This window comes from Mya arenaria, chromosome 3 (genome assembly GCF_026914265.1).
Source record: "Mya arenaria isolate MELC-2E11 chromosome 3, ASM2691426v1".
In the NCBI taxonomy this organism is placed as follows: domain Eukaryota; kingdom Metazoa; phylum Mollusca; class Bivalvia; order Myida; family Myidae; genus Mya; species Mya arenaria.
In genome coordinates, this window is record NC_069124.1 from 62,519,823 (window position 1) to 62,534,039 (window position 14,217).

The 14,217-nt window shown below is 38.9% G+C and overlaps 2 protein-coding genes across 2 annotated transcripts in view; one reads left to right on the forward strand and one right to left on the reverse strand.

Moving 5' to 3' along the window:
* Positions 1–14,217, forward strand: part of LOC128226182 (polycystic kidney disease protein 1-like 2) — a 33,820-nt gene that overhangs the window by 13,716 nt on the left and 5,887 nt on the right. The window contains exons 11-23 of the mRNA XM_052936073.1: positions 2,226–2,301; positions 2,533–2,778; positions 3,820–3,976; positions 4,231–4,796; positions 5,016–5,246; positions 5,598–5,712; positions 5,872–6,031; positions 6,376–7,007; positions 7,394–7,697; positions 7,918–8,092; positions 8,301–8,382; positions 8,774–8,883; positions 9,139–9,328. Coding sequence (XP_052792033.1) covers positions 2,226–2,301; positions 2,533–2,778; positions 3,820–3,976; positions 4,231–4,796; positions 5,016–5,246; positions 5,598–5,712; positions 5,872–6,031; positions 6,376–7,007; positions 7,394–7,697; positions 7,918–8,092; positions 8,301–8,382; positions 8,774–8,883; positions 9,139–9,328 — 3,044 coding nt within the window. The remainder of the gene's footprint in view (positions 1–2,225; positions 2,302–2,532; positions 2,779–3,819; positions 3,977–4,230; positions 4,797–5,015; positions 5,247–5,597; positions 5,713–5,871; positions 6,032–6,375; positions 7,008–7,393; positions 7,698–7,917; positions 8,093–8,300; positions 8,383–8,773; positions 8,884–9,138; positions 9,329–14,217) is intronic.
* LOC128226986 (putative ZDHHC-type palmitoyltransferase 4) lies at positions 12,080–14,125 on the reverse strand. The gene is made up of 2 exons (XM_052937137.1): positions 14,002–14,125; positions 12,080–13,285 (listed from the first exon to the last, which is right to left on the reverse strand). The coding sequence occupies exon 2, from the start codon at positions 13,274–13,276 to the stop codon at positions 12,215–12,217; it is 1,062 nt and encodes a 353-aa protein (XP_052793097.1). The 5' UTR covers positions 13,277–13,285; positions 14,002–14,125; the 3' UTR covers positions 12,080–12,214.

Consider the following 14,217-nt stretch of genomic DNA (forward strand, 5'->3'; position numbering starts at 1 on the left):
TCAAAAACTGTAGTTGATAATAATAATTGCAATTACTTGTTAAAATAGAATTGTCATTAAATAGCCAGCATTATGTATTTGTTCAAACTCGTCACATTAAAGTTTGACTTTAAAATGGACGGTCCAAATCTGCCTGACAGTTTTAAATTTCCAAAGAGATCTTTTGGCACTAAAAAAACTGAACACGGGGCATTCAACTCGCAATGGTTTCAAAGTCACTCGTGGCTTCAATATGAAGAAGTAAACTGCGCTAATTTGTTATTTAACATACATTGTGAGACTGCGCAAATATGAATATTAAAAGCAAATAAATACTGGCGTTTATAATCATTTAAGATTGTGCAATAATTAACATGTCGCTCATAATGTTATTTTAACCGAAAAAAGGTTCAGATAAAACATGTAAATAAAACCTGAACTCACTGGAAATCGAGTCTTTCAATGCTTAAAATTGAAAAAAAATCTCGACGGGAGGGGACACCCCTCCCCATCACACCCCTTCCGCGGTCCCATTGTCAATGTCCTTCCTACGCGCCTGAACTGTGGTGGTTAAAACTGCGGGTTGAGTAACTGTGATGGTTGAAACAGCAGAGTGAGTAGCTGTGAAGGTTGAAGCAGCAGGGTGAGTAACTGGGGTTGTTGAAGCAGCAGGGTGAGTAACTGGGGTTGTTGAAGCAGCAGGGTGAGTAACTGGGGTTGTTGAAGCAGCAGGGTGAGTAACTGTGGAGGTTGAAGCAGCAGGGTGAGTAACTGGGGTTGTTGAAGCAGCAGGGTGAGTAACTGGGGTGGTTGAAGCAACAAAGTGAGTAACTGGGGTGGTTGAAGCAGCAGGGTGAGTAACTGGGGTTGTTGAAGCAGCATGGTGAGTAACTGTGGAGGTTGAAGCAGCAGGGTGAGTAACTGGGGTTGTTGAAACAGCATTGTGAGTAACTGTGGAGGTTGAAGCAGGGTTGTTGAAGCAGCATGGTGAGTAACTGTGGAGGTTGAAACAGCAGGGTGAGTAACTGTGGAGGTTGAAGCACCAGGTTGAGATACTGTGGTGGTTGAAGCAGCAGGGTGAGTAACTGGGGTTGTTGAAGCAGCAGAGTGAGTAGCTGGGGTGGTTGAAGCAACAAAGTGAGTAACTGGGGTTGTTGAAGCAGCAGGGTGAGTAATTGTGATGGTTGAAGCAGCAGGGTGAGTAACTGGGGTTGTTGAAGCAGCAGGGTGAGTAACTGGGGTTGTTGAAGCAGCATGGTGAGTAACTGTGGAGGTTGAAGCAGCAGGGTGAGTAACTGTGGTGGTTGAAGCAGCAGGGTGAGTAACTGGGGTTGTTGAAGCAGCAGGGTGAGTAATTGTGATGGTTGAAGCAGCAGGGTGAGTAACTGGGGTTGTTGAAGCAGCAGGGTGAGTAACTGTGGAGGTTGAAGCAGCAGGGTGAGTAACTGTGGAGGTTGAAGCAGCAGGGTGAGTAACTGTGGAGGTTGAAGCAGCAGGGTGAGTAACTGCGGTGGTTGAAGCAACAATGAGTAACTGGGATTGTTGAAGCAGCAGGGTGAGTAACTGGGGTTGTTGAAGCAGCATGGTGAGTAACTGTGGAGGTTGAAACAGCATGGTGAGTAACTGTGGAGGTTGAAGCACCAGGTTGAGATACTGTGGTGGTTGAAGCAGCAGGGTGAGTAACTGGGGTTGTTGAAGCAGCAGGGTGAGTAATTGTGATGGTTGAAGCAGCAGGGTGAGTAACTGGGGTTGTTGAAGCAGCAGGGTGAGTAACTGTGGTGGTTGAAGCAGCAGGGTGAGTAACTGTGGAGGTTGAAGCAGCAGGGTGAGTAACTGGGGTTGTTGAAGCAGCAGGGTGAGTAATTGTGATGGTTGAAGCAGCAGGGTGAGTAACTGGGGTTGTTGAAGCAGCAGGGTGAGTAACTGGGGTTGTTGAAGCAGCATGGTGAGTAACTGTGGAGGTTAATGCAGCAGGGTGAGTAACTGTGGTGGTTGAAGCTGAAGGATGAGTAACTGTGGTGGTTGAAGTAGCAGGGTGAGTAATTGTGGTTGTTGGTTAAAGCAGCAGAATGAGTAACTGTGGCTCTATCGGGGCAATTATTGTATAATGTTTTGTTTTGTTTTAAACTTATTTTGACTGAATTAATTTCGAACAATTTGATAGCATTGATTATGAATGTGTTTGAGCTTAATAAAAGTTCTAGCAAATGTTAGTTACCTTTGATTTGTTTGTCTTCATTTTCCAGTTTAATCCTGTCTAGTGTGAGCCAACTTCTGGATGTGAAGACAGACACTGGTCAAGTTCAGATGAAGAACACCACTGTATCAATGTCACAAAAACACAATGTGGGTTAAAATATCTTCTTAAGATAAGGTTGCCTACATGCCTCAGTATGTATCCTTGTTAAAGATTTGTAAATCATTGTTGCAAAATGGAGCACAGTTGAAAACATTTTATTTCAATATATGATTCAATACATATTCCACTTTAAGGGTCAGTGATTCATTTTGAAGTGTAATAACAAACATGTTTACTGTTTACTGTAGTTGAAGAGCAGCACAGAACGTCTGCTGGGAGTGATAGACATCCTGAGCAAAACACTGATAACAAAACAGGTCCTTGGCACGGCCAGCACTAACATGTACACAGACAGCCTCACCCTTGGGGTGAGCAAGGTCGACAGTGCCGGGCTGGGCTCCGAAGAGTTGTCCATTGGGCTGAAGACACAGAGTATTACAGCAGGGGTCAAGCTGTCACCTGCTATAGACTTAGGGCTACTTTCAGAGGCTGGGCTCCAGGTGAGAGTAGAGATTCAAATTATCTTCTGAAATTTTGTCAAAGTTCTTAATCTGGAAATGTTGTAACAAAAAGATGGACACAGTTAGTGTAGCAAGACTACATAGTGAAATTGTTATATGCCTACAAATAAAGTTTGAAGGGAGAATTGTAAGGATTGTTGGGCGGTCATGCAAGCGGTCTAATGGCAAAGGTTTATTGTAAAAAAATACCCAGAGATTTTTTATGCCCCCAACAAAAATGGGGGAGGGGAGAGGGCATAAAGATTTGCCATTGTCCTTCCCTCCTTCCTTTCCATCTGTAAGTATTATGCAAACTTGTGTCTCTCAAAACTCTAAATTTATATTCTATATTACCTAATGGCATGAAACTTTGATGGAATGTAACTGGGGTGATTAAACTGTGCACCTGGGGTTTTGTTTCCCGCTGCATTTTGTAAAACTAGAGTTATGGCACTGGAATTTTCTGGACTTCTGTCGCTCAATACTCCAAAACTCTATTATTTACCTAGATTCATGAAACCATAGGGGAATGATAATGGGGTAATGAAGTTGTGCACTATGGGTTTTGTTTCCTACTGCAATTAGTCAAACCAGAGTTATGAGCCTTGAATTAGCAAAATTTGGCATTTCTGGAATTGTGTCGCTGAAAATTCCAAAACTATATTACCAAGAGTCAAAAAACCTTGGTGCTGTGTTATTTAGGTGATGAAGTTGTGCACCTGGGATTTCGTTTCCCACTGCAATTAGTTGTAGAACTGTATAATTTTGATGCACATTTTTAGAGAATGGACAAAAAAATGACCCTTGAAAACCAACATGAGGGGGCTGTAGGTGGGGATAGTCTTAACACTTGTGATGGTTCTAGTTGAGTTGTGCCCCTTGTCAGATCAAAGATAGATGAGCAAGCACTCTCCCCAACTTAAAATGCTCATATGGTAAAAAAAAGTAAGATAGAAACATAGAAACTAATAACATTAACTATGTTACCCTGTACATAGTTAATTTAAGCCACCTCATTCTGCCATTACATCTTGTACGTAGTTGGTGTACATGGAGAAGAACCCGTATGTGTGGGACGATAGTGCCACATCAGTGAAAGGCCCTGTGGTGTCCATAGAGTTAAAGGATGACACAAGCAGTCCAATCCTTGTTAAAAATCTTCTCCAGCCTATCACTGTCAACATACCCACTCAAAACGGTAGATATGCCTTTTATTCTAAAACAAAACATCAATGAGTGATTTGCCCTAGTCTAAATGTGATTTTTTTTACTTATAACAAAAAAACAAAACAATTAACCTGGACTTGTAATCTGTTAGCACTTGTTATATAACAATAATTTTATAAATTACCTTTTATTGGACTAATCCAAAATGTCAACTTCAGTAGCATATTATGTTACGTCTTATTAATCTTATTTGTTTTGTTCTTTGTATTTTAGATGAAACCTCAGTTGAGATTGAAAACAGCACTTTGGTTTTAAATTTGGTGAAGGACGGAAACAATGTGACATTTGACTTTGACCAGGCAAATATCCTCACCTTCAACTTCACAATTCAGCCAGGTCAAACAACGGTGCTTTCCATTGACACAGTGACCAACATTTCCAACCTACTGCTCTACATCACTGACAAGGGCAAACCCACACTGGATGACATACAGTTGTTTGGCTTTAAGTACCCTGAGATGGCTTATGTGCACGCCCAGGACTTCTCCAGTTTTAATTTATCAGCAAACATTGATTGGAATGAGTTACAGGACTCTAAGTTGATCTTCTTCACCTACAACAGTTCCGCCTTAGAAAATGCTACTGGGGAGTTTAATGTGGGAGTAAGTGTTGACCTAAATGACAATTTGACGCTGGGGCAGCTGTCTGGTGTGGCTCCTGAATGCTTGGGGCAAGGGGAGGGGGTGGCATGTCAGGCCAGGGTAGAGCTCCACCTCCACATATACACACACAGTCTAACCTGCAAGTATTGGAACAAACACGCACAGGCATGGCTACATGATGGTTGTGAGGTAACATCCTTTCAATAATGTCATAGTAATATCATAAGTGGCATTTTAAATTAAGTTTAAGAAAATTTAGTGAAGAACTAAAAGCTAAAAAGCTCAAATTTTATATATTTTATTTGAAAACTTTAATAAATTTCTTTTTTTGGTAAAGCAGTATTATTTAGAGTCCAATGTTAACTTTTAATAAGACCCATGCATTTGGAGGTATTTTTTTTGCTGCAGGTTTCTCCCGGAAGCTCTCCCAGTATGCTGCAGTGCCTGTGTAATCACATGACGGCATTCTCCGGTGGGGTGTTTGTTCTACCCAACTTTGTAGATCCAATAGCAGACGCAGCTCTATTTCTCACATTCTTTGACAACCCTATTGTTGTGACTACCGTCATCATTGTGTGGATACTGTACTTCTTTGTCATTCACTGGGCCAGACGGGCTGACAAACAAGACCAAGAACTGGTGAGTTGCCATTGTTGTGTTTACTTTTTAACTCCTACATTAAGGTATAATACATTTCTAATACAATATTTGTTTAAATATTAATGTTTTTCATTCAAATAAATGATGAAAGGAAAATTGTCATGCCGTCTAAATGGTATCATCTTCAACACACTAACACATAATGCATCAGTTTCCAGGGTATTTGTCAAAATCCTTAATAATTTGGGGATTCACTCCTTGCAAACTCTTCTTTGGTGACAGTCTTACCATGTCTTCCTGTTTTAAGTCCAGTATATGCCCACTGTTGCTACCCGTGTCAAAACATAAAAATTGTTCTCTGGAATACACTTCTATTTTCCCCACTTTCAGGCGGGTGTGTTACTATGTGGGGAGGAGAACCAGCACTATCTCTACCTTGTCTGCGTGGTCACAGGCTGGTGGACATCGGCAGGAACAACTGCTAACGTTTTTTTCTCCATCACAGGTCAGGCACACACTGGAAACATAAAAAAGGTTTCAAAATAAAACTGCTGATGAATTGTAGATATTGTACATACACCTACTACTAATTTATTGATTAACATGATAAAATACACTTATGATTAAAGTGTCTGATGAAGTTATCATGGACCCAATGTTTCAGGCAGTGAACAAAGCAGCCCAAAGCGAAGGTTAACTACCAGTGTGCGGCCATGTTTCCAGACTGGTTATGAGGACTGGTTCATTTTCACCACCGAAAACAGTTTGGGGGATCTGAAGGAGCTCTGCCTCTGGCATGACAACACAGGCACAAGCCCACACTGGTAATATTGGATTCCTATATTTGAAAAATTCTGAAAGATGCTTAAACTGTTTTTAACTATTCCAAATATAATATGAAGTATTTGTGACACGGGTATTTCGTTAGCAAAAAGTTGTCTAGCCCACTTGCAGTGAGCGAGACATAGTTATCATAATGGTGGTTAGATGTATGTGCATGCTTTGTTGAGTCCCATAAATCCATCTGTCCCGACCGAACTTTGTCCGGGCTGTACCTTGACCATGTGTTATAGGATTGTCAAAAAATCTATTTCTGATTGATTCCACATTAGTCAATTTAAACATTTTGAATGCCTTTTATTACTAATGAAAGTATGATATATTGCAGGTACCTGAGTCATGTGTACATCAAAGACTTGCAGGCAGGCAGTTCATGGACATTCATCTACAAAGATTGGCTGGCAGTTGACCGGGGATCGCTACTTCACACTTCCGCCACTGTCACTGCAACATCACAGACAGAGCTACGGAAGAAACGCCAGCACAACTTCATGGTAAAGACCTCCCAGGATCTCAGAGATGGTCACCTGTGGATCAGTATATTCTCCAAACGAGCTCGCAGCACATTCACTCGGGTCCAAAGACTGACCTGTGCCCTGTCTCTCCTGTTGACTACAATGCTGACTAACATCATGTTCTATGGAGTATCAACAGATGACCCCTCAGATCAGGTGGGTGCAGCAGGAGGCTGGGTTATCTCACTCTCAGCTATTGTGATTGGTATAGAGAGCAGCCTGATTATGTTCCCTGTGAACCTACTGGTACTACAGCTGTTTCTAAAACTGAAGTCTCGCCCCACTGAGGCCGAAGTAAGGGCCACATCTAGGAGATACAAGGAGAGAGCAGGCTTCATTGACAGGCTTATGGATGCGGGCCAGGAGATGGCAGAACAAGTGACTGAAAAACTGTCCAGCATGATTCATGGCTTTGCAACTCAGTCTGAAGAGCTTGAATTTGAAGGTAGGAATGTTTGCTTACATATGTTTACATAGCTTGATTGTGTACTCTGGGATAATCTTATATGAATCACTCTCAAGTCTGTTTTCTTGGTGAAACCAGTATTTGTGTCATTTTAAGAGGTCAAGGGAATGATACCCAAGCGGGATTTGAACCCGCAACCTCTTCGGTGGGACGCATACACTTTATCCCTTATCCACTCTCTGCCCAGAAAGAAAGATAGGGTCTGCTAGTAAGATTGAAAATAAACAGATAAGTTTAGTAGCCTTTTGTTGTGTTTGAAGTTTTGGAGTTATTATTTGTAATACAGTGTTATACATACATATCTCTACAAAAAAAGAATAGTACTTAAAAAACCCTTGAGAAGAACTAATGTGTCCAAACTTCAGATGCTAAATCATCCTTGGACATACCATGCGCACATGTGCAGCCTGATGTGGAGAGTGCTGGTCACCGAGGCATACCAGACATTCAAGTTGGGAGTGACTCTACTATGGACATCTTTGAGAGCACCAATTCCTTTCTACCCACAATACAGGAGGTGGATGAGACCCAGGCCGACGCTGTCATTAGTCCCTCCATGTCTCCTGGAGACTTCGGACTGGCTGATACAGAGATGGCAGAAAATACTGGATCGAAGACCACTTTTCCAAAAATCAGGGTAACCAGTGAAAGCAAGAACAATGGAAAATTGTAAGCACTATGCTTTTATTGACATGTAGTTAATATCTAGTCTTAATGTGAGAAATTCCTTTCCCGTAACTTTTATGATGGCATCTGATACATTCTAATTATGACAGATTTGTCGTAGTGATGTATTCTTTACATATAGAAAAACTAGGTATGGGTTATGGCCTATTAATTAGATGGTAATAAGGATGTGAGATTAAACTCCCTCTACCCATGTTACCAGTCTGCCATGGTGGTTCCTATATGTGGCATGGGTGCTGGTTTTGATGGTCTCCCTAGTCTCCTCCTACTTTGTGATGCTCTACGGCCTCAAGTATGGCTACCAGCGCAGCCTTGAGTGGCTTGTCTCCTTCCTCACTGGCTTCACTCAGAGCGCCTTCCTCACACAACCTCTCAAGGTAAGCCTTTAACGGTCACACAATTTTGTTTGGATTTTTTACTCACAAGACATGCAGCTGAACTGATTGGGTATTAAGTTCACTGTAGCTTTGAAAACCCTTTCTGGTTATGAAACTATTGTAAAAAATAAAGAAGAAATATTGAAACAATTAACTTAATAATTTCAACATTAACACATATGTTGATTAAGCATCAGTGTACTTTTAGGTTTTTGCAATTGCCATGGTGTTAACATTGCTGTTCAAGAAAACAGTTGAATTTGATGACTTTGGACCGGAGATTTCTATTGGTGAGTAAATTTATATGACTTGAAGTTATTGGAACATAATTTATAAGGCGAAGGAATTATGAATTGATATGTGTCTTCCAACCAACCCTTCCTCCTTTCTACTTGTCCAACCCTTGTCATATTGTTTACACTCTTCTGTTCTTCTTAATTATATAATCATACAAGAAATATTTGCTTGTGTAAATGCACCAGTTCTTTTCAATCTAATAGCTGTTTGTGTTTCTTGTCTCATAATTGAACTCCAGATATGTAAGAGCGCAAGTGTAAAAACAACATGAATTTTGTATTATATATCTGTAAACTTTTTGACATATGTATGTTACCTTTAAATGAAAAATTTGTTGGCTATTTATACTTTATACTGAGTAATCTGTAATCTGTTATGTTACAGATGAGGATGAGAAGTATGTGAATGGTGTATGTGAGCTGCCCGAGGTCAATATCCCATATAACAAGCCACTGTCTGAATCCCTTCTCAAACAGATCAAGGATAGAATCAAGGTATGAATGATAGTTCTAACTTTTAAAAAATTTAAGATGCCAGTAGCATCAACGAGCAAGTTTTGGATTAAGATAATAACTTTTATGTGTATAAATGTGTTGCCAAATTATGTTAGCCGGTATGTTTGCCTATTGGTGTTTCTGTTTTCTTAACTTTCTATCAGTCTGCCTTGCTATTCTAAGTTAGAAAAAGTTGAAAAATGTTGATGAACAAACAATGAATTGTAATGGACTTGTACACCATGAATTGTACAGTTGGAGTGGTTAATGGACATGACCCTACGTGACCTCCTACTGTATTTTGTGTACCTGGGGGTCTTGCTGGTGGTGGTGCACGGGCACCGAGAAGTACGCACCGCCTATCTCAACACACTGGCCTTGGAGGACGTCCTCGTTAACCCAGGCTGCGTCAATACCAACCTGTGCTTCTTCTTGGAAAAGGTAAGCAGGAAAATGGGAAACTACTTACCAAATCACTTTCCGAAACATTGAATCCACCAAATTGACCTGATTATCCTGACTTTTATAAGCATACTTTCAAAACTTATTAATTACTTCCAGAGTTTCGATTTAACACAAACATGGTATACTCGAAAATGGTTTGATGATACATTCAACTCAGTGAATTTTTATCAGCTGGCTCAATAGCTCCATTTGGAGCCTTAAAGTATCTCAGCAATTGCATTTATTACATCAATCATATCTCAAGACATTGAGTAGTGTGTACCCCAGTGCTCAAATTGTCCCCTAGACGAACACTTGGATCAATTTTAAACTGGGTCAAATTATCAAAAATTACGTCATGAGGTCAAATCTTAAAAAAAAAATTGGTCTAAAAACATTAAATGGTACTGAATGGTCAGATTATGTTCAAACAATCAGAGGTAATACATCCGCCCCAGCATGAAATTTAATCAAAATATTTGCCTTGATGAATTCTTCCCATGCTGCTTAATAAATGTAAGCTGTAAACTTTCACTTTGCTTTTTTCAAGAAATTATATAGACATCTCGATGTTACCTTGGTCATGTGATTTTCAAATTAACATCAATTAAAATGGCATTTTTCTTAATATTTTGCAAAGAAGGAATAGAGGAAATTTATTTGTTTCATTGTAAGCTTGCAATATAATTCACTGACTGAACACAAAAAAGCTATATTTCACAAGTGACATATCCGCAAGATAAACATTCACTTTAGGTTTTAATGAATTGAAATTTATTTTGATATTACTCTAAAACAAACTAAAAACATGGTTCACACAGTTGTTAAAATTCGGAAAAAAAACTTTTCCTTAAATCTCCTTAGATTTTTCTGATGGCAACAAGTCATGAAGTCATGAAAGAAAAATAGCACCATTCGCCGGGTACTGTTATACGGTATGGTACCATACAATTTTTGTTGTGTGAGGAATTCTCACGATGTGTTATTTTATCTATGATAGGGTGAAGGTCGTCTCATGGCCTTCATGTGTTTTGAGAATAGTAAAGAAATTTTAAATAGGTTCAAAGATTCAACATAAATAAAAGCATAAAAGTGTTTTCTTGACAAATAGTTAAGTAATGAACAGTACAAGCTGTGGCCGAAAGAATTTAAAGGGGATAAACGAATGTCTCTGGCATGTCTGGGACAAAGTTTTTGAAATTTCCGAAAAAGATTATTGTAGTAATAGCAAATACTAAACTATACTGAACAATATGCCAAAAAATTAGAAAAATCAGTAAAATTTGACCTAAAATAAATAGGAATTGTTCGCATTCTGCGGGTACTTTTAATGTTATCTTATAATGAAGCAGACTTTTAAATGTAATTATACCCCCACAAACAAAGTTTGAGGGGTTATATAGGAGTGAGCTTGTCGGTCGGTCGGTCAGTCTGTCGGTCGGTCGGTCGGTCGGTCTGTCTGTCGGTCGGTCGGTCAGTCGGTCAGTCTGTCGGTTTTCATGGTTTCCGGACGATAACTCATGAAAGGCTTGACAGATTTGAACAATTTTTGCTACACAGGTGTAACATCAGAAGATACAGGTCAAGGTCGATATTGGGGCTGGTGGGGCCAAGGTCAAGGTCACTGTTACTAAAAATAGAAAAACAGTTTCCGGACGATAACTCATGAAAGGCTAGACAGATTTGAACAATTTTTGGTACACAGGTGTAACATCAGAAGATACAGTTTGGTACACAGGTGTAACATCAGAAGATATAGGTCAAGTTCGATATTGGGGCTGGTGGGGCCAAGGTCAAGGTCACTGTTACTAAAAATAGAAAAAACGATTTCCGGACGATAACTCATGAAAGGCTTGACAAATTTGAAAAAAATTTGGTACACAGGTGAAACATCAGAAGATACAGGTCAAGTTCGATATTGGGGCTGGTGGGGCCAAAGTCAAGGTCACTGTTACTATAAATAGAAAAACTGTTAAACCTTGGAGTTAAGGCCTCTTTTCAAAGGAATGGTTTGCCATTCCTGTGTCCAGGCTGCATTTGGGGGTATTCGTCACTCCTGTGACAGCTCTAGTTGCATTTAATAACAATTTAAATTAAACAATTCGGTAATCCACAAATGGATATATAATGTAATGCTCTGCGGAATTAGCATTTGTTATGAGACAAACAGACCTATTTCAACAGTACTTTAATGAGCAAAATTTGTGAAATTGTGTCTCCTGGGATCTACCACGTGTTTAAATTATTTACAAGTGTCAGCCAATTAACAGATATCTAGTGTTCATTGTAGCCCAATAAAGCGTTGGTCTGATCTTTATCTTGACATGTTTTTTTTCATTTTTTTTGTGGGAGAATGAATGGTTTGCATATTACAACTTCAATATTTTAACTGACTTAGCCATTTATACCATCGACAGCGATGGTGCTTGGGAATATTCTAGGTGTGCTGCCCTACTTCGCAGCTTTCATGATGAAGGTTATGTTTAACTAATAACTAAAGAAGGGCAAAAATGCCTCAAGGAGCTCAGCCTTTTCTGCCTTTTCTTGAAAGTATATAATTGTGTAGGTGCTTAATATAAATCATGTTATATTTCCTTCATTTTGTAAATTATGTTTTGACATGAAACTTGAGATTCTGAGATTAATTATGCATTAAATGTGATCTTAAAGACATTCATAAAATGACAGTTACTTTCATTTATTATTTTTTTCAGAAAAAAAGTTGTTGTTTGCAGATATAACCTAACCCAAATTATCAATTTTAACTTTATTTTATTAAGATCAATTTCATTAGTTTTCATAAATAAATATAATTAGATATTCTAGCAAATAGTAATCAAAAACTGATTTGACAATAAAGTATGTAATATTTTTCAAGTGAACAGCCTCAGGACCTGATATAGTACCATTTAACAGGGTCCTCCTGGGGCTCAAACACAAAATGCATAGGTACTAGAAAGTTGAGTAGCCAATACTGTCCAAACACTGATGCTATTTTCTGAGATCGGTTTCTTGTGTCTGTCACAGTGATTTTGAAATCATCCTCAAAAGTTGTCTTCCCTCTCAGTATCAATGACATATGAACCTGAAGAAACCCTGAGGCCCATATAACAAATCCAATATCCATCGAGCACACAACTATCAGCAGTGTGTGGTACCATGAAATGTAGCCAAAAAATGCTCTGATGATAGCAAATGGGAAAAAAATATCCAGATAGCTTATGTGTGGGAGCACCACATAATACATGTATGGAATCTCATTGACCAGAGCATACATTGTCCCTAACGCACACCAGAACAGGAATACAATGAAATGTCTCTGATTCCTGTAGCCTACACATACACCTACAATAAAGCAGTGATGGTCACGTTTAAGTACACAGTTGTCACACAGCGGGCAGTGGTGGCAGCGAGGGGGTCTGGGACGGTTACACCGTAAACATGGCGTCCATGAGAAATATGGAAAGGCTGTCCTCTCTGGAGCATTGTTATTTCCATTTGGTAATTGTGTGGCAACATACATCATGTTCACTGCTGTTGCATCTTTCCTTGCTTTGTTGTTATCACCATTGTATGGATAATCTAGACCATTCTGAATACTTGGTACACTAGCACACACCTTTTGTCCAATCTTGACGTTGTCAGGCATGGCCCCATGCTTGAACGGACTGTAGCCACTGCCTACATACTTCAAGCAGAGCCAGTTAACCATGATCTCTGTGACTAGGAAGTAGCCAAACACTGTCCTCACCCAGCAGTCATACTCGTCTGGATTGAAGTAAGGTAGGGTAGTTTGGATCCCGAACACTGCGATACTGAGGATGCCGAAGAGAAACAGGCTCTGTCCTAGCCAGTTGATGAACCATAGGGAGTTCACGATGGACATGAACTTCCTCCAGGGCCAGGAAACCCGTACATGGCCCCATACTCTCCGCAGGGGGCCTGGCATTTCAACAACCTAGCAAAATAAACAATTTAATTAAAAATGTTTGAAAATGGTTTAATTATTATAATGCATATTATACTTCCTCTATGATCATTGCTTAAGACTATACTGAATTGATTTTATTTGAGCATCATCTCAAGGTTTTGGGCCTTTCAAACCAAACAAAACTGCAGTTTTCACTTATCAAAATAAAGCTAAGATAACTGCATTTAAGAAGCCAATATAATCATGAAGAAGTTTAAAACAGATTTACATTATGACTTGCTGGATTTCTTATCTGAGCTTCTGTTGTATACATCTTAAAGAAATTAAATTTAGAATAATTAATGTGCTTGTAAATTTTTACTTGACATTTGTTTCCTTGCTTTGTTGTTATCATCATTGTATGGGTAATTTTGACCATTATTGTAGTTAGGTTTTGAAAGGGAACTTGAAGCTAAACATACAATCAATTTAGTATGGCCTAATGTGAGTTTGGAAAAATGATCTTGAAAATTATCCCTATAAAATCAATTGATATTGTTTGAAATTAAAATATTATAATAAAAAAACACAAAAGTCCAGTTTAATACAGTTAAAATTTGGCAATTAATGTTGAAATACTGCAGTAATGCAGGTTTACACTCAAATTAGTTACCGATACAATTTTATTCAATTGCAAACTTAATCAATATAATAATGTATTGTATTATAAAGAAATAAAAAATGAATGTATAAAGTAAACTTACAGAAAAATAGATATAAATAACTCCAAATATTGTAAGAATCAGTTTAACATGACTGTTTACAAAAAATGTTATTAATTATTCAGCTGTAGCATGGCCCGTATGGACATGAGAATGAACAGAAAATCCAATACCCTGTATAGAAAGCCCTGACAATAACCCATACAAACAACTAGTGTGTGCATTGATTACCTGTGAAGTGTTAGCTGACTTGAATGG